This window comes from Bubalus bubalis, chromosome 10, assembly GCF_019923935.1.
Source record: "Bubalus bubalis isolate 160015118507 breed Murrah chromosome 10, NDDB_SH_1, whole genome shotgun sequence".
In the NCBI taxonomy this organism is placed as follows: domain Eukaryota; kingdom Metazoa; phylum Chordata; class Mammalia; order Artiodactyla; family Bovidae; genus Bubalus; species Bubalus bubalis.
This window is the reverse complement of record NC_059166.1, coordinates 94,232,059-94,252,562: the sequence shown is the minus strand read 5'-3', so window position 1 is coordinate 94,252,562 and position 20,504 is coordinate 94,232,059. Positions and strand designations below refer to the sequence as shown.

The 20,504-nt window shown below is 39.9% G+C and overlaps 1 protein-coding gene across 5 annotated transcripts in view; it reads left to right on the top strand.

The window, feature by feature from the left end:
• The window catches only part of SMAP1 (small ArfGAP 1), a 188,141-nt gene that overhangs the window by 55,312 nt on the left and 112,325 nt on the right, over positions 1 to 20,504 (top strand). For 4 of the 5 annotated variants that reach the window (XM_025294939.3, XM_025294937.3, XM_025294938.3 and 1 more), the window contains exon 2: positions 17,326 to 17,459. In XM_025294939.3, coding sequence (XP_025150724.3) covers positions 17,326 to 17,459 — 134 coding nt within the window. Of the gene's footprint in view, positions 1 to 17,323; positions 17,460 to 20,504 lie in introns of those variants that run through there. The other variant, XM_025294940.3, reaches the window with a different exon arrangement.

Sequence of the window (20,504 nt, the reverse complement as noted above, 5' to 3'; positions counted from 1 at the left end):
TGTATCCTGCAGTTACCTTTTTTGGAAAGAGTAGGGGGTAGATCACCATTTTGTTTTTGCCTCGTAACTACCCCTTTTTTAGAAAGAGTAGGGGGTAGATTACCATTTTGGTTTTGCCTCGTAACTACCCCTTTTTTGGAAAGAGTAGGGGGTAGATTACCATTTTGGTTTTGCCTCGTAACTACCCCTTTTTTGGAAAGAGTAGGGGGTAGATTACCATTTTGGTTTTGCCTCATAACTACCCCTTTTTTGGAAAGAGTAGGGGGTAGATTACCATTTTGGTTTTGCCTCGTAACTACCCCTTTTTTGGAAAGAGTAGGGGGTAGATTACCATTTTGGTTTTGCCTCGTAACTACCCCTTTTTTGGAAAGAGTAGGGGGTAGATTACCATTTTGGTTTTGCCTCGTAACTACCCCTTTTTTGGAAAGAGTAGGGGGTAGATTACCATTTTGGTTTTGCCTCGTAACTACCCCTTTTTTGGAAAGAGTGTGGGGTAGATTACCATTTTGGTTTTGCCTTGTAACTACCCCTTCCAGTGCCTGATGGAAAAACAGTGCATTTCCAAAACATTCTTTGGTGGAATCCTTTTGTTAATTTTCTTACCTAGCTTTATCTTTTTCTGTCTTGTCTTTCATACTTACTAGGCATGTGTTGGGCACTGCAATAAAATGCTGGATATAAATACACACACACACACACAGATTGTGCTTGATTCATTCCTAGAGACTGTTGTTGTACAGTCGCTCAGTTGCATCTGACTCTTTGAGATCCCATGGACAGCAGCACGCTAGGTTTCCCTGCCCTTCATCTCCCAGACTTTGCTCAAACTCATGTCCATTGACTCCGTGATGCCATCCAGCCATCTCATCCTCAGTTGTCCCCTTCTCCCACCTTCAGTCTTTCCCAGCATCAGAGTTTTCCAGTGAGACAGCTTTTCTCATCAGGTGGCCAAAGTATTGGAGCTTCAGCTTCAGCATCAGTCCTTCCGGTGAATATTCAGGGTTGATTTCCCTTGGGATGGACTGGTTGGATCTCCTTGCAGTCCAAGGGACTCTCAAGAGTCTTCTCCAACACCACAGTTCAAAAGCATCAATTCTTCAATGCTCAGCCTTCTTTATGGTCCAGCTCTCACATCCCTACATGCCTACTGGAAAAACCATAGCCTTGATTACAAGAACTTTTGTTGGCAAAGTGATGTCTCTGCTTTTAACCATTTTATAGTACATGTTTTATTACTGTGTTTGATGTAGGGATGTAAAAGTGGCCCTTCATAGACAGTGTTAAAAACAAACACAAAAGCCTCCTTGGCGTGTCTTAGGCGCCTTCAGCACTTTTGAAATGTGCGTCAGGGTGGGCCTTCAACTGGGGGAGCGTGCCGTCCTCCTCAGTCCTGTGGCCCGCAGCCCCCTCGCCGCCATTGTGGGCCCATGTGTCTGCAGGGTTTGTTCCCCTGCCTCCTTCCGGTCTCTGGTCAAGCACACCGTCTCCTGACCAAGTGACAGTGACGTGCCCGGCCATTTACCCCCCTCCTCCCGGTCCACTTCTGCTTTGTTTTTCTCTCTAATGTCTGCTGCCCCTGACACACTGTTCCTCTCACATGTTAGTTGGCTGTGTAGTGCTTTCCACTGGCGTGTAGACTCCAAGAGGGCAGGAGTTCACCGGTTTTGTTCACCACTGACTCCTCAGAGCCTTGCACAGTAGTGCCTTGAGATGGTCAGCACTCCACAAATGCTTGTTGGGTAAATGCATGTGCTGCTATTCTGAGTGTAAGAGACTTAAAAAAAATTCTGAGGGAATTATTTAAATATTGCAACTTAAGTGCCATCTTTCTGAATAGAAAAGTTCTAAAATTTCTTTATTCTAGAGATTTTCTTTCAAAAGCTTTGTTTTCTGTTATGTTATTGGTTTGGGTCTATATAAGAGTCTTACCAAATTAAGATTCTGAACAATGATGACTGCAGTGTGTTAAAGATCAGTTATTTTTTTGAAAAATAAAACTATACACCCTCCTCTTTTTTTTTTTTTCTATTTACTGTCAGTCTTATTTCAGACAAATTTTAGGAGAAAAAATAAATTACCTAAGACAGAATATTGCTGTGAGTTCATTTTTAAGTGACTACAATTGCTTGGTGTGTATTAATGCTTTATATTCTAGTCTCCTGGAAATGATTGATTAAAATACCACACAGAACCTTTCTTCTAATCAGCATTGTAATGACTCTTTCAATTTTGGAAAGTTGTGCAGAAATTCTGTCAGATGTTATCACTACCTGTCATGTTGTAACATTCCTGATGCCACTTTGCAGAGAAATGTAAATGTGAGGTAGATCAACTGTAGACAAGTAGGTCATACCAAAGAATGTTACTTTCATATTAAAAAAAAAAGGGTATTTAAAAAAAACATTTTATTTCCTTCCTAGTAAAACATTGGGGGAAGGCAATGGCACCCCACTCCAGTACTCTTGCCTGGAAAATCCCATGGGCGGAGGAGCCTGGTAGGCTGCAGTCCATGGGGTCTCAAAGAGTCGGACACGACTGAGCGACTTCACTTCACTTTTCACTTTCACGCATTGGAGAAGGAAATGGCAACCCACTCCAGTGTTCTTGCCTGGAGAATCCCAGGGGCGGGGGAGCCTGGTGGGCTGCCATCTATGGGGTCGCACAGAGTTGGACACGACTGAAGCGACTTAGCAGCAGCAGTAAAACATTGTATGTTAAAATATTTCGTATTTTAAAAAATAAACTAAAAAGGAAAACCTAGAGCAGAACGTTCTTTGACATAAATCACAGCTGTATTTTTCAGATCTCTCTCCTAAAGTAAAGGAAATAAAGGCAAAAACAAATGGGACCTAATTAAACTTAAAAGCTTTTGCTCAGCAGAGGAAACCATCAACAAAATGAAAAGACAGCTTACAGAATGGGAAAAGATATTTGCAAATGATACAGCCGATAAAATATTAATATCCAATATATGTAAACAATTCATACAACTCAACATCAGAAAAACAAGCAACCCAATTAAACTGAATAGACATTTTTCTAAAGAAGAAATGCAGATGGCCAACAGGCACGTGAAAAAATGCTCAAGGTTGCTAATCGTCAGAGAAACACATATCAAAACCATAGTGAGAGATCACCCCACACCTGTCAGAATGGTCATCATCTAAAAGAACGCAAATAACAGATGTTGGCAAGGATGTTGAGAAAAGGAAACCCTTGCACGCTGTTGGTGGGAATGTAAATTGGTGCAGCCACTATGAAAAACTGCAAAATGGAAATGCCTTAAACAACTAAAAATAGAACTGCCGTATGACCCAGCAATTCTCCTCTTGGGTTGTGCGTGTTTAGTCACTTTAGTCATGTCCAACTCTCTGCGACCCTGTGGACCGTGGCCTGCCAGGCTCCTCCGTCCATGGGATTCTCCAGCCAAGAGCACTGGAGTGGGTTGCCATCTCCTTCTCCAGGGACTCTTGGGTTATATATATCTAAAAAGACAAAACCCACTAATTCAAAACCCTGATGTCATAGCAACATTATTTACATTTGCAGAGCTGTGGAAGCAACCTGAGTGCCCAGTAACAGTTGATTGGATTAAGATGATGTGGTGTATTTATACAATGGAACATTACTCAGACATAAAAAAGAATAAAATAATACCACTTGCAGCAGCATGGATGATTTGGAGGGTATTGTGCTAAGTGATGGAGAAGGCACTGGCGACCCACTCCAGTACTCTTGCCTGGAGAACCCCATGGACGGAGGAGCCTGGTGGGCTGCAGTCCATGGGGTCGCTAAGAGTCGGACACGACTGAGCGACTTCACTTTCACTTTTCACTTTCGTGCATTGGAGAAGGAAATGGCAACCCACTCCAGTGTGCTTGCCTGGAGAATCCCAGGGACGGGGGAGCCTGGTGGGCTGCTGTCTACGGGGTTGCACAGAGATGGACATGACTGAAGTGACTTAGCAGCGGCAGCAGTAGCGTGCTAAGTGAAAGAGGTCTGACAGAGAAAGACAAATACTGTATAATGTCACTTATATGTGGAATCTAAGAAATATAACAAACTAGTGAATATCATAATAAAGAAGCAGACGTACAGGTAAAGAGAATGAGCTGGTGTTTCCCGGTGGAAATGGGGAGAGGCACAGTTGGGGAAGGGGAATTGGAGTCAAAAGTATTAGGTATGAGATGAACTACATGGAGATAGTGGAGGACAGAGGAGCCTGGCAAGTTGCAGTCCATGGGGTCACAAAGAGTCAGGCACGACTTAGCGACTGAAGGACAAACAAAAGAGCTTCAAGAATGTATTGTACAGCATGGGGAATATAGCCAGCATTTTGTAATAACTGTAAATGGAGTAAATGGAGTGTAGCCTTTAAAAATTATATAAAAATAATTTTTTTAAAAGTGAACTAAATGTTTTGTTGAGTATGTTTTCTGGAAGAAACTGGAACTTTGAAATAACTGCTGTTGAAATAGTAATGATGGAGCATCTGTGTACACTTTTGGGTTTAATTATGAAACCATCTAAACGGGAGCTGTGTCCATGTCTTCTTGGCCAGCGTTTCTGTGTCTCTGACAGGACTCCACATCATCCACTCCACACGTCCACTGAGATCATCCTCTAGCACTTGGCAGTTTCAGCTCACTCGTTCTGCTACTGGCTGTCATGCTTTCTTTTCTGGTAAAGAAAAAGCAGTAAAAGGAACACATGATATTTCATTCTCATATTTAAAGAAATGTATAAAAAATTTTAAAGCAGCTTTGGTGAGATATAATTTACATGCTGTAAAGTTCACTTATTTTAAGTATGTAATTCAGTGATTTTTAATGTGTTGGCAGACTTCTGCAACTGTCACTGCTATAAAATTTCAGGACACTTCTGTCATTCCAGAAAGATCCCTCATGCCTATTTGCAGTCCCCCTGGCCCCTTACTCATTGTTTTGCAAGTTAGTAGTTTGGTTTTTACTGTGGAAAACATGTCTTCATGAAGCAGTGAAAGGTAGTTGGTGCTCTGGGGTGAAGAGCTGAGGGCTTCACGGTGGTGCAGGAGAAAGGGCTGTGTGCTTGTTTCGGTTTGGTCCCGGCTGTGTTTGGTGTGAGTGCTTCCTCTCGGGGCCCCTTTACTGCTGGCCGTGTCCCCCTTCCCCAGGAGCCCACTGCCCTGGTGCTGCCCTGTGAGCCACCTTCCTGCCCCAGAGGGTTCTGCCCCCCGCCTCGCCTCTGCTCCCCCTTGATCAAAATTCTCTGTCCATTGCAGTTTCCTTCTTCAGCAAATAAAACCAAACCAAATCCAGTTCTTACTGCCTGTAAGCTTAGGTATAATGAGGAAAGAAATGAACTTATAATAATTTGGGAAGGATTGATACTTCTGGAGAGGTGAAGAGATTATTTGCATCTTTAAATCTGCATTACTAGCTTCAACAGTAAATGCCTTAGCATTTCAACCAGTGACAGTGCAGAGTAAAACCAGGCATCCAGTGGAAAGGAATTTTGTTTCGAAGGATGGAATTATCGTGGTAGGAGATGCAGAGTATTGACAAGTGTGTTCTGGAATCTGCTCATGGAATAGTCTTAGCTCGCTCTCTCCTCTGATTGCTAGTTTTTTTTTTTTTTTAATTCTACATTTCTCAGTCCCCAAAATACAGTGTGGGAATATCATCTACTTCCTATGGCATCTGGTCCCATCACTTCAAGGCAAATAAATGGGGAAAAAATGGAAACAGTGACAGACTTTATTTTCTTGGGCTCCAGAATCACTGTGGACCATAACTGCAGCCATGAAATTAAAAGATGCTTGCTCCTTGGAAGAAAATCTAGTCAGTGTATTAGCAGAGAAATTGCTTTACCGACAAAGGTCCATCTAGTCAAAGCTATGGTTTTTCCAGGAGTCATGTATGGATGTGAGAGTTGGACGATAAGGAAGGCTGAGTGCCGAAGAATTGATGCTTTCTAACTGTGGTGCTGAAGAAAACTCTTGAGAGTCCCTTGGGCAGCAAGGAGATCCAACCCGTCAATCCTAAAGGAAATCAACCCTGGATATTCGTTAGAAGGACTGATGCTGAAGCTGAAGCTCCAGTACTTTGGCCACCTGATGCAGAGTCGACTCATTGGAGAAGACCCTGATGCTGGTAGACTGAAGGCAGCAGGAGAAGGGTTGAGATGAGATGGTTGGATGGCATCACTGCCTCGATGGACATGAGTCTGAGCAAGCTCTGGGAGATACTGAAGGACAGGGAAGCCTGGTGTGCAGGAAGCATGGGGTTGCAAAGAGTTGAACACGACAGAGAGACTGAACAACAGCAACATTTATTAGGATTAAATCAGGCAGTGTTTCTGGAATACAATGAATAATGTTTTGCATATTCAGTAAGATGCTAGTTTCCTAGTTTCCTGTTAAATACTTCCTTGTGTGTTTGGCAGCAGTAACTCAGGTGACTCAAGTTCTTAGGCGTCATTTGTAAGCTAGAGACTGTCTGCAGTTTTATAGCACGCAAAGATCAATAAAATGAAGTCCCTGTGCTCAAAGAGATCACTGTGTCACAGAAGAGATAGCTGAAGCAATTAACTGTAAATCACTGTGATAAATGTTATTTAAAAAGTGTTGGGGGAATTGGAGGAGGCTTTATGGAAGGATTAAGTCTTGAAAGGAATTTTTTATTTATAAAAAGATTCAAAGAGATTTTTCTGTTTGCTAGTCTCTCATGGTAATCAGAAACTTGAGAAGTTTCTTTTCAGAAGAGCATATGATTTCATTTTATTTCTCAAATACTGTGGTATCTACAAGGCAAGTATAATGAATTTTCAGTAAAATTCCTGTTCTTTTTTAAAATATATATATGTTTTTGGAGAAGGAAATGGCAATCCAATCCAGTACTCTTGCCTGGAAACTCCCACGGATGGAGGAGCATGGTAGGCTACAGCCCATGGGGTCGCAAAGAGTTGGACACGACTGAGCAACTTCACATAGAAGCTTATATTCTGTGAAGGAATATGTATGTCATTTAACACCTAAAGTGATCTCAGAATTACTATGTTCAATGAATAATAGAATGTATGAGGTAATAATTACATGTTAATAATTATGCCACAAATTGTAATAATACCCTAGTTCTAGTGAATGAGATTTTTAAAAAATGTAACTGTGTTTGAAGAGTCATCTTTCTTTGTGCTGAAAACTATTAAAAATTGGTAATATATATTCCTGTTAATGTCTTATTTATAGTAGCAGGTTAGATTATAGGTGAAGTTTATGTAAAGTGAACTCCTCCATATAAAACAAATACAAATTTTACTTTTCCTTAATAATATACATATTAAGTATTATTTAAACATAATTATAAAGGAAATTTAGTATATATTAATGTTAACTTTTGAATATACAGTATTTGCAGAGTAACAGTTGTTACATATAAAAAAACGATTTAATTACAAATATTTCATATTATAATTAATAGTCTTTAATTTTTTGCTATAAAATGGAAAAAACAGACTATAATTCAAAGCAGTTTTTCATATAAAGATTCATGTCTAAAGGTAAAATATCCAAAATAGTTTCTTTCAAATATACGATGAATGTTTAAAGAAAATGTATAAAAACATAGGGCAGTGAACAGAAAATAAACTGTAGTTTTAACATAAAATCACATACCTGGACTATAGGAATCACAGAGGATTTCACACATGGTATAATAATGTAAAGGCAAAAAACACTGAGTTTTCTTTTTTATAGTCCCACTCAGTATAGATGTCAAATTTTCGTTTATGAGAGACTTTTATGAGGTTGCTAAAAAGGTTTTTGTGTCAAAAACTTGGTGCATCCATAGTTTTCATAAAACATGAAGTCCTAAATTTAAAAAATGCAGAAAAGAATATTCAGAAGCAAAACATGTATAATTCTCTGGTACAGAAATGCTATGGGATCTAATAAAACACTAATATAGTTATTAAACAATAAAAATTAACTATATCAGGAAAAAAATAAAACATATATATGTTTTTACATTATTTGGATACCAAATGAGTTATCATTCAACAAACCTAATTTTTCCCAGTTTCTACAGAGTTTCTTATCTTAAAACTGTATTTTTTGGGCTCCGAAATCACTGTAGATGGTGATTGCAGCCATGAGATTAAAAGACGCTTACTCCTTGGAAGGAAAGTTAGGACCAACCTAGATAGCATATTCAAAAGCAGAGACATTACTTTGCCAACAAAGGTTCGTCTAGTCAAGGCTATGGTTTTTCCTGTGGTCATGTATGGATGTGAGAGTTGTACTGTGAAGAAGGCTGAGCGCCGAAGAATTGATGCTTTTGAACTGTGGTGTTGAAGAAGACTCTTGAGAGTCCTATGGACTGCAAGGAGGTCTAACCAGTCCATTCTAAAGGAGATCAGTCCTGGGATTTCTTTGGAAGGAATGATGCTAAAGCTGAAACTCCAGTACTTTGGCCACCTCATGCGAAGAGTTGACTCATTGGCAAAGACTCTGATGCTGGGAGGGATTGGGGGAAAGAGGAGAAGGGGATGAAAGAGGATGAGATGCCTGGATGGCATCACTGACTGTATGGACGTGAGTCTGAGTGAACTCCGGGAGTTGGTGATGGACAGGGAGGCCTGGTGTGCTGTGATTCATGGGGTTGCAAAGAGTCGGACATGACTGAGTAACTGAACTGAACTGAACTGAAAGCTAGTAATCACTTCTGTCATACAAATGTTAGGTGCATATGTATTACAACTGAAAAAAATTAAATCCGTAGTTAAATAAAGAAACTTAGCAGTAATCAGGTGCTGCGGTATTGTGTTTGTTGGCTGTAGCTTTACAGCACAGGTGAAACTCTTCAAGGTGCATGGGGCACTGTGCATTTGACCAGAAGGCACCTTGTCTTTATACCTTGTCCAGACCACACCTCGGAGAAGGCAATGGCAACCCACTCCAGTACTCTTGCCTGGAAAATCCCATGGACGGAGGAGCCTGGTAGGCTGCAGTCCGTGGGGTCGCTAAGAGTCGGACACGACTGAGTGACTTCACTTTCATGCATTGGAGAAGGAAATGGCAGCCCACTCCAGTATTCTTGCCTGGAGAATCCCATGGATGGAGAAGCCTGGTGGGCTGCAGTCCATGGGGTCACACAGAGTCGGACACGACTGAAGTGCCTTAGCAGCAGCAGCAGCAGCAGCAGACCATACCTGCTGTAATTGGACTTCTGTTTTGGTGAGCACCTCAAATGCCACTGTCTCTGCAAAGCCTGTGCTGATAGACCTGGCCTTTGTTCATCTTTTCCTCTTTGCTTTTCCCTTTCCTTTTCCTGTATCATTTGCACATACACTGTAACTGTTGAATGACTTACTAAAGTGCAAGCTCTTTGATGGAGGAATCTGTTTTGTTTCCTTCATTTCATATCTTGGTAAAAGTAGACAGTACATATTTGGTGATTTAAATTGAATCTAGAAAACTAAGGTTCCATCAAAATGTACTTTATTATTCTTAAACACCTCTTTTACAGTTTTGGCTCTGAAATAAGGAATAAATGTTTAGTATGTTCTGATTCCTGCTGCCAACGTGCACATATAATGTGTACATTGAATTAGATAGATTACAGGCTTAGCTGCTATAACTGTCAGTTCAGTCGCTCAGTAATGTCCGACTCTTTGCGACCCCATAGACTGCAGCACACCAGGCCTCTCTGTCCATCACCAGCTCCTGGAATTCACCCAAACTCACGTCCATTGAGTCAGTGATGCCATCCAGCCATCTTGTCGTCTGTTGTGAACAGCATGAAAAGGCTGTAACTGAAAGGCACTCAGATACTCTGACTTCAGCAGGATAGAAGTTTGTTTCCTCAGGTTAGTATGGAGATGAACTACTATTGATGCTTTTGTCCTCTTCACCATGAAGTTTTCGTATCTGGAGCCAAGGCAGCAGGTTCCCTTCTCACCATTTTCTCAGCTCATGGGAAAGGGGAAGAGGCCCGAGACACACAGGCCCAGTCTGGGCCAGTTTTCCCATGGGTAATGGCAAAACACATCGTTTCAGTTCACATTCCATCGGCCACACTTGCTACAGAGGAGACTGAGAAATGTATTCTCTATCAGGGCAGCCTTGTTTGTAGCTAAAACTTAGGGGCTTTTTCTTTTTTTTTAAAGGAAGAATGGCAAAAGGATATTAAAAAGAACAGTTTCTGCCTCACAGGTTTTGCTTTTGTTTCTGCTTTTAAATAAATCATGGGTTGCTTCAGGTATTAAAGGACTTGTGTTTGACCAAGTCATCAGACTTAGCTGATCTTTTACTGTGTTGCCTGCTCGCTTACTCTGCTGCTCCCTTACTCTAGGTGATGCAGGCCACACCCTGCCTTCCTGGTGAGAACTGTGCCATTCACTTCAGTAGTTACACATGGAGAAACAGCAGGTATCCGTTGTGGTGTCTTGTCTGAGACAAGCTGTCGTGGGCTATAGACATTTATAAGAAGGAGAATGGAGGTGTGGGGTCATAAGGAAAGGCTTCATGGAGAATATGGGACTCTGGAGGCCTTGAAGATGAGGTAGGACTTGTGTGGTCACAAGCAGAACATTCTAGGCAAGGGAGGTGGTATGCAGGAAAGTTTCAAGACTGGGTAACTGAGGTGTATTCAAGGGAAAGCAGTGAGTCTCTTCTGCTTTCTGACTAACCAGTTGGCTTCCTGAATGTGTAAGTAAGTTGAAGTAGTGCAAAATAAAGTTGGATCAAGATTACAGATATGTTAAAGATGTGGAGCTGGGGACTGAAAGGGAGAAAGGGTTTAACAGGATAATAGAATTCAAAATGGGTAAATGCCTCCCCCCCACCCCCCCCACCTGGTAGTGGAATTCAGAAGGAACAGTTCTTTGTCTTTCCCTGCCTTCCAGCCATGAGGTTACCTGGGCCTTCTCAGTTGACACATCTGCCCTAGCCCCATTCTTCTTGACTTCTCGGAAAGTTTTGACACGTCGACTATCTTTTTTTTTTTTTTTTTTTTTTAAATTTTATTTTTAAACTTTACATAATAGTATTAGTTTTGCCAAATATCAAAATGAATCCGCCACAGGTATACATGTGTTCCCCATCCTGAACCCTCCTCCCTCCTCCCTCCCCATTCCATCCCTCTGGATCGTCCCAGTGCACCAGCCCCAAGCATCCAGTATCGTGCATCGAACCTGGACTGGCAACTCATTTCATACATGATTAAACGCAGTCCTTCTCTGGTTTTTCACTGCTTTTCTTTTTTTAAACTTCTTATTGGAGTGTGGTTAATTTGCCGTGTTGTATTAGTTTCAGGTACAGTAAAATGAGTCAGTTACAGTTGCTAAGTTGTGTCTGGCTCTTCGCGACCCCATGCGCTGTAGCACACCAGACTTCCTGGAGTTTGCTCGTGTCCATTGATTGGGTGATGCCATCCAACCAATACATATATCCACTCTTTTTTAGAGTCTTTTCCTGTGTAGGTCATTACAGAGTAATGGTCTGTGTTCCCTATACTGTATAGTAGGTCCTCGTTTATCTGCTTTATGTACATAGTGTGTATATGTCAAGTTCCCACCCCCCGCCCCATAACCATAAGTTTGTTTTCCACATCCGTGACTCTACTTTGTTTTGTAAATAAGTTCATTTGTATCATTTTTCTACATTCTGCAAAAGTGATATTATATGATATTTGTCTTTCTTTAACTCCTATAGGTCCGTCCATGTTGGTGCAAATGACATTATTTGATTCTTTTTATGGCTAAGTAATATTCCTCTGTATATATGTAACACATCTTTTTAATCTATTCCTCTGTTGATGGATATTTAGGTTGCTTCCTTCTCCCAGCTGTTGTAAATAGTGCTGCAGTGAACAGTGGGGTATCTTTTTGAATTGTTGTTTCCTTTGGATATGCCCAAGAGTGGGATTGCTGGGTCATACGGTAGTTCTGTTTTTATCTATTTTTAGTTTCTTGAGGAACCTCCATACTGCTCTTTATAATGGTTGTACCAATTTTACATTCCCACCAGCAACGTAGGAGGGTTCCCTTTTCTCCACAGCCTCTGCAACATTTATTGTTTGTAGACTTTTTGATGATAACCATTCTGGCTGGTGTGAAGTGGTATCTCATTGTAGTTTTGATTAGTATTTCTCTAATAATGAGCAATATTAGCCATCTGTATGTCTCAAAGAAAGACTCTTAAAGCAGCCAAGGAGAAAAGGATGGTCGCCTGCAGAGGAACCCTCATTTGTTTAGTTGCTCAGTCGTGTCTGACTCTACGATCCCATGGATTCCAGCATGCCAGGCTTCCCTTTCCTTCACCGTCTCCTGGAGTTTGACTAAACAAACTCTGTAGGCCAGGAGAGTGGAATGACATTCTCAGAACACTGAAAGAGAAAAACTGTCGGTCAGGACTGCTGTACCCAGGAAAGTTGCCCTTCAAATATGAAGGAGAAATACAGGCTTTCCCAAACAGGGAAAAGCTGAGGGAGTTTATGACCAGCAGACTTGCCTTGTAAGAGATGTTGGAGTGAACTCTTCTACCTGAAATGGAAACGCAAATGTACACAAAACTTTGAGTAAGGTGGCAAATATAAAATTGTGACTATATGAGATAGTTTGTCAAACCATTATAGCATAAAGCTTAAAGGAAAAGAAAGCAGTAAAAATAACTATAGCTTCTTCAGTTTGGTAACAGAATCACAAGATGAAAAGAAACAAGATAAAGCATAAAATGGGAAGAGGAAAGGGACAGAACACATGTGAGCAAATGCAGATGCTCTCAGCAAGAAAAAGGACTGTTCTATCTATGAGGCATTTTATACAGAAAGTAGTCTGGATCTTGCTCTTGTCCCTGTGACCTGTGACTGGCAGCACTGGTGTCTCGGGCTGCTTGTCAGGTTGCAGAGTCTCAGGCACGTCCGGGGCCACCAGATTCCATTGTGTCTCCCACGACATGCATGTGCCTCAGAGTTTGAGAGACACTGATCTGAAACTGATGCTGCAGTTCTTTAACTTTTCTTGTTTTGAAACTTAGCTGCTGAGATAATTAGACCCTCCAGCTGTTCATCTATTTGTGTTTGCCTGTATCTGTCTTTTTGTTTAGCTTAGATTTTTACGTAGACTTCAGAGGAGACTGTCCTGTTATGTATGAGTGATGGAGAGTAGCCGGGGGAGGCAGCTGTGGCTGGAGGGGTCACCAAAGTCGCCCAGAGAAGGAGGCATGTGACGGAGCGAGCCTGGCACCTCACTGCCTGCAGGAAGCATTAGGGGCAGAGGGGGCAACATGTGCAAAAGCAGGGAAGGCCAGGTGCACTTGGACAAGGACTGAGGTCTTCTCCGTGGGGGCCGGGGTTGGCCCCTCTGTTGCCACATGAGGCCTTTATTATATGGCTCCTCTGTCAGCTCCTGAAAGGTCCCCAGTTCCCTGATGCCCTGCCCTCTGCTCTGCCAGACTGCCTGACCACCCTCACCTTCTTCAGCCTTTGCTGAGACGTGTCTTGGCGTACTCTGTCAGTGGCTCCGGCCAGCATTTAAGCTTCATTTCAGGATTGGCCCCCTCTGTGAGACCTGCTTGCCTTCCCATAGCCTTGTCTCCTTGCCCCTGAAGAATGCCGGAGCGTGTAGCCCCTTCTCCAGGGGATCTTCCCGACTCAGGTATCGAACCTGGGTTTCCTGTATTGCCGGCAGATTCTTTACCCTCTGAGCCACCAGGGAAGCCTTTATATATTTCACCTTGTGCTAAAATTGATTACAAATGTTCCATTTAACCAGGTTGATATGTGCAGTCTATTCATTTTCATTGTTGTATAATTTTCTGTGGTATGGAGATAATTGTACTGGTGAACATTTAAGTTGTCAATCTTTTCAGAAATCATGCTACTGTAAATACTCTGGTTATGCAGCTTCTTGAATACATGTATGAGTTTCTTTGTAGTGTTTTTCAGCCTTGCTTGACTCTGATCCAGAGAAACAGCATTTTATAATGTGACCTGATTTTTGTGTGTATGTGTGTCTGTACATATATATGTATATTACTGATTTTTTAAAGGTTTTAACAAAGTTATATTTACTCTTCATCTGATGCACTTATACCATTTTCCTCCTAAAAATAAATTCTGGTTGAGATTAAATTAATGAGTTGTGACCTACTGTTTAAAATATTGCTAAAGGGTGTGTTGTGTATGTGTGAATTTCTCTGTGTACATAGACATGTCATATTGTTTAAAATAAACATATGCATAAATTGAGAAAAATATATGTGTAAGCACATGTGTTTGTGTTTTGTGTGTTTATGAGTAGATTGTTGGTTGGAAGGGTTTATTCATCTGACTAGATTTCACCAATTTTTTAAAAAAATGGTTGCATCTATTTTAATTGGTATCGTCTCCTGAGTGTGAGAACTTAGCCTTTTATCATTGTGTCAGTGGTCTTTTAAAGCATTTAGTTGGCACAGAATTGGTAAGTACTCATTGAATTTGTTGTTGTTCAGTTGCTAAGTTGTGTCTGACTCTTTGTGACCCAATGGACTGTAGCCCTCCAGGCTCCTCTGTCCATGAGGATTTCCAGGCAAAAAGACTGGAGTGCGTTGCCGTTTCCTTCTCTGGGGGTATCTTCCCAACCCAGGAATTGCACCTGCACCTCCTGCATTGGCAGGTGGATTCTTCACCACTAAGCCACCGGGGAAGCTTGTTTGGTGAATGAAAAGAAGGATTTCATATTGATAATTGAATGACTGCCATGTTAAGCAACTACTATCTTATCAAGGCAATTTTAGGTAAATTCACAGGGCTAATTTTATAGAGTGCATGTTCCATCTGTAACTTTGGTTAGACTTTTAAATATTTTTAGGGGTTCTTGATTATATTGTTCAGTTATGATAGTTTATGTTCTAAAGAAAGATTCATTGACAAAATTACATTATTATTTCAATATGTAAAAAATGATTGGGGCTAAAGTTTCCCATAAATGATAACCAGGTTTTTTTTTTTCTTCCTTGTAGGAATCAATAAAATGGTTTTTATAGCCTTAAATTAATAAGATTTAAATACCATATAACATTTAATTATATCTAGTTTTTGCTCAATAGTAATATAGCCTTTTTTTCATATTACTGCTAGCATTATTCTTGCATAAGGCTTTTATGCATTTGAATCCCTTTCTTATCTTTTGTTGTTATAAAAATGCACCACTGTATTGGGTACTGCAGTTTTGTACCTGCATGGAGAGTTGCATCGTGTTATGCAAGTTCTTTCAGTCATAGCATCCACATTAGCAAATCGTGCTAAAGATTTCCATTTGTATTTGGCTGAAATTCTGGCAGATTATTCCCAGGGAAATCATTCTATTTTCACAAAAATGAAGCCCTTCTTGGAGTATGTTGAAGATTTCTGTTTTCTCATCATGCTCTGGACCCACTGCCTTTATAGGAGTTACTTTTGAGGAAAGTTAAGATACAGTTGTTTTACAGACCAATATAGGAACTTCTCTAGAGGGAAAAAAGTGTCATATTTTAATCATCAGGATTTCTTAACATGGCAGTAACTTGCGTTAAGTAGTGCTTTAAAACTTTAAAAATATTTTCCGTACACATCTCACCTAAGTATTGAGGGCAACCATTCTAACTCCTTTGAATAGATGAGAACCTTACAGCTCTGTTACCAGGTCCAGTGTAATCTATGCAGCTCAGAAGTGGCTGAGCACATGCACAGCAGGGGTCTTTTGACCGCTAACTCGTTTTGACATGGTTGGTAGTCAAATAGAGTCTTAAATAGAGCATGTCCCAGATGTTTGTCTGTTTATAGGTATCATTTCTCAAATTTAAAAGCAAGATATTTTGACATAAATTGTATACACATAACCTCTCTCCTAAGGAATTTTTGGAGAATGTGTTTAGTGTTAACTACATTAAAATTTTTAGCCTTGGTGTTATTTTGTAGATTCTCATCTTTAGATAAAAAGTATGTACTTAAACAGAAGAAAACCCTAAATTTTTAAAAAAGCTTGATTTTTATTAATATCTCTTACTGTATTTTTCATAATCATTTAGAGAAATCATATATGAGCTTCTGAATATTTGATATAATTTCCAGATATTACTTTTATTTTCCATTTTACTTTAATTGTATGAGCAGTATGTGAAGATAATCCTAAGAAGATTTAAAATTATCAAGAATTAGTACAGTCAAAAAGGTACAGCTAGTAGTACTAGAAGAATAGTACAGCTAGGGCTTGTATCTTACATATTTAGGTGAGTTTCTCTATGGTGTTTGAATCAGTTTTTTGACCCAAAGACTTAACATTTTGTAACGCACCTCAGTTCATCTGTAACTTCTTAATCTGAGGGTTATATCTGGGATTTATTCATGTTGATAAAAGGCTTCCTGAGGCAGTCTTTTTTTAGTCTTATAATTATTAATGGTATTAATTGATAAAAATGTTCCCCTCCTCAAGGTGTTGATTTCAAAGTAGAAGTTGTTATAGTTTTAAAGGGCATTTCCCCCCAGTTACCAGTGAGAGAGTACATATTTTTATGTGTTTGTTGGCCATACATTTCTTTTTCTGTGAATTACCCATTTGTATCTTTTTGGTCCATTTTTCTATTTAGGCTCATTGTCTTTTTTTTTTTTTTTTTTTTTACTAATTTCTGTTTCATTTTAAAAAACCTCTTTGATTTTTACTTGTTGGTAGTCTTTTAAACAATACCCTAAACATTTAATAAAGGGCTTACCTTTACTGTGGGCTGTTACTACTCCTGAATCAAATATGCTAGTGAAAAAACTGTTCACAGAAAGTAGTTTTAAATTCTTAGATTTTGGGGGAAGTTCCTAGGAAGGCAAAATTAGTAAACTCATTAAAGTTCTTGAAGGCTGAAGGTTGATTTATAGCCTTTTAGCACAACCAACAGAGAAGGCAACGGCACCCCACTCCAGTACTCTTGCCTGGAAAATCCCATGGATGGAGGAGCCTGGTGGGCTGCAGTCCATGGGGTCGCTAATAGGATACGACTGAGTGACTTCCCTTTCACTTTTCACTTTCTTGCATTGGAGAAGGAAATGGCAACCCACTCCAGTGTCCTTGCCTGGAGAATCCTAGGGATGGGGGACCCTGGTGGGCTGCCATCTATGGGGTCGCACAGAGTCGGACACGACTGAAGTGACTTAGCAGCAGCAGCACAACCAAGACAAGTCTTCTTAGCAAGCTGCTGCTGTGCCATTTGAAAATTTGAGCCTGTGAATTCTGTAACCCTTCGTTATGATTGTATAAAGAACCAGAATGCTTCTTATATGCTGTTATGATATTTTTTTAGTTTTTAATGCTAGATTTTCTTTGTTTCTTCTCTGTAATCAGGTCCTCGATGGGCTTCCTGGAATATTGGTGTGTTTATTTGCATCAGATGTGCTGGCATCCATAGGAATCTTGGGGTTCATATATCCAGGGTCAAGTCAGTCAACCTAGACCAATGGACACCAGAACAGATCCAGGTAAACATTACCCTACAGAGAAATTATTTAAAATGGATTTAAGAGCTTTAATCCTTCTTGCATCTAAGGATTAACATTGCACAGTAGTATATTGAAATATGATGTACGCCACAAATAAAATTTGAGCGTTAACTTGGACCGTCAGTTCACAGATGTTTATTTTTTCTTGGTTCTGTAGTAAAGTCAGTTTTTAATGTAGTTTTATCTAAAATGTTGATTTTGAAGTATTTAAAAAATAAATTCTTTTCCTGTGCTGATGAGATTTTGGGTATAATTCCGTAGTCTGTTTTGCTTTGCAGTCAGTAGAGGGCGCCTGAGTAAAGACGAAGAGCAAACCGCCTCTGTCTGCAGCGCTAAGGGGAAGGAAGGGCTTCCTTCTGTGCAGGAGTGGGTGTTCTCCACTCTCAGACAAGTCACAGGAGCTGGAAGACAGCCCATTTAGTCAGTGTTCTTCTCGTGACTGGGCTTGTTTGGAGCGGTTTAGTTTTTTAGAGATAAATTTATACTTTTAAGGGCTTGCCATTTTTCCAGTGACGGTATTAAATTTTCAAAATCATACTTTCTAATCCTTAAGGTTAATTGCTAATGTAAAAATGATTTCTACTGGTTATATTTATAGTTCACAGTGAAATTGCATGTCTTTTTCTTATGCCCTTTTCAAATTACTTATAGTCAGCATGAAACCTAAATATACAAGTGTATGTAGTTGAACCTCAGGGATACACACATATACTTCACAAACAATAAAACAAATATAACACACAAATTGACATGGATATGTAAAGTAAGGGTAGAAATAATAGAATAGAGTGCTGGGAGAGAGTGATCATTAAAAAAACGTATATAGACTTGGTTAAAGAAAGTACAGCTTCTATACTGAAGACATTTATACCAAAGTAAATACTAGATGTAGCAAAAATTTAAATATTAAAAAACTAAACCTCAAAAATACTCAAAGGAAAAAAATAGAATAGAGATCTTCAGGCCATAAAGTCAAGCATAATTAATTAGTTTAGTCTTAGGTTAGTTTTTTAACTTTTTGTTGGCTAGAATATAAAAGGAAATATGAAACTGTCTTTTCAAGATCCTTGAGAAAATTTACTTAAGGAAGCAGAGCTTTTTGAACATTTCATTTTAAGGCAGTTTTCTTAGTAACATCTCTGTAGTAACTATGGTTACAGATTTTCATGAGATTGTTTCTTAAGTTGTCATCAAGAGAACATGAAGTGTAGCTTGAAAATGTCACTTGAGTTTGTAATGGTTGTGAAGATACAGAACGCTTAAGACCAAATGTGTTGCCTTTTTAATGGTTCATTTCAAACCAAGGAGAAAACATGGAATCCCTAGACACTTAAATTCTCCAGAAATATTATTTTTCTCAACTAGGCTGTTGAAAGCAGGTTCTTTGAAGTGGACAGCTGTTCTTTTCTAGTAGTTTAGGGCATAACTTCCCAACCAGAGCACTATAGTTTACTGGTTTTCTGGGGGATGCGTTATAAAGCAAGACACTGTTTACTAAATATGTAAGGATCTTGAAAGCAATTACTAAGTAGTGTACAGTCTTTGAAGTTATATTTGAACACTTATTTGTACGTCAGCTTCTTCAAATAAGAATTACTGTTTTTGAATGCCAGACTTCTGTCGAGTACTTCTCATAGGGACGTGCTGTGTCTTCATAAGCCTCGGGGTGCCTCCTGCAGTTGAGGAGGGTGAGGTTAGAGTGCATGCCTGCGAAGTCAAGTTGAGAAGACAGTGAGGCTCACTTTAAAGAAAAGAAGGGTGGGTCAGCCTAGTCACAAGGACAGGTGAGCCTGCGGGTATTCTTGTGTGGGCCTTGTCAGTGCTTGCAGGCAGAGCCAGAGTTGTTCTTTAAAATCAGTTCTGGACGGCTGTGTGCTGAAAAAGAGAAAGTGGTTGGCAAAGACCCCGAGGCTCCATACTGAGGAGCGCAAGCTTTGTTTTCAGGCAGCTGGTTCCCGAGAGGCCATAGAACAAGGTGACTGAGAAGGCTTTCTGTGGAGTCAGACTCCGGGGTAGCGCGGGGCAGTCCTGATAGGGCGCCTTGCCTCAGGTGCCGCGGTGCCCGTGTCTGAGGGCAGGCGGTCCCAGTGCCCTCTGGCGGGGCTGTGCGGTAATATGGGTAATACGGGCAAAGCGTTTATAACACTGGTGGGCTTACTGGGTATTGAAGCATAGTTGATTTACGGTATTGAGCTCTTTTCAGACTGGCACATCTTGAACACTCCGTCACACTGGCTTGTCAGTTACTAGTAGGATTAGTCTGTTTTGTTTGCTGTGCAAGATCCTCAATATTGCTGCTTTGAGGATCTTTCCGGTCTCTTTTTTTTCCCTTTGGCTGGTGCCCTATGGCCTATGGGATCTTAATCCAACTTTAGCTTTTTTTTTTTTTACTTAAAAAAAAAAAAGTATATAAAAAATGAGGTATAATTATGGAGCACATACAGATAAAAGTGAGTTTTATGTACCTTGGTAAAGGTCTAAATAGTCATTCACCTGTGTCCTTAGGGACTGGTCCAGGACCCCTTCACATTTTGAAATCTGTGCATTCTCAGGTCCTTTACCTAAAATGGTGGAGTTCGAGGATCTGATATTATATATCCATCATATATATAGTGTCTGTGGGAGTCAGTTTTTAGGGCATCTATCATAGCTGTGTTAGAATTGCTGTATGCTTACTTTTAAAAGAAAACAATTTATCTATCAAAACTTATTAGTATGGAAATAGAGTTATTCACCTTAAATTATAATAAAAAATTGTTTTGAATGGTGGTTCATAGATTAAATGTCTTTGATCTTGGGTTTATTCTTGGATACTTCTCAAATTTTTGGAAAGGATCAATGTGTTATAAAATAAAAGCCATTGTATTTATAAAAGTATTATTTTTGGTTTTGTACTGGTTCATTAATCCCAAGTCTTGATTACCTTTTCCCCTCATTATTTAAAAATTCTTAATTATTTATTTTTCACTGTCTGTATTGAAGGAATTAAAATGAAGAATACACTAAACAGCAAGGCCCTAGTGT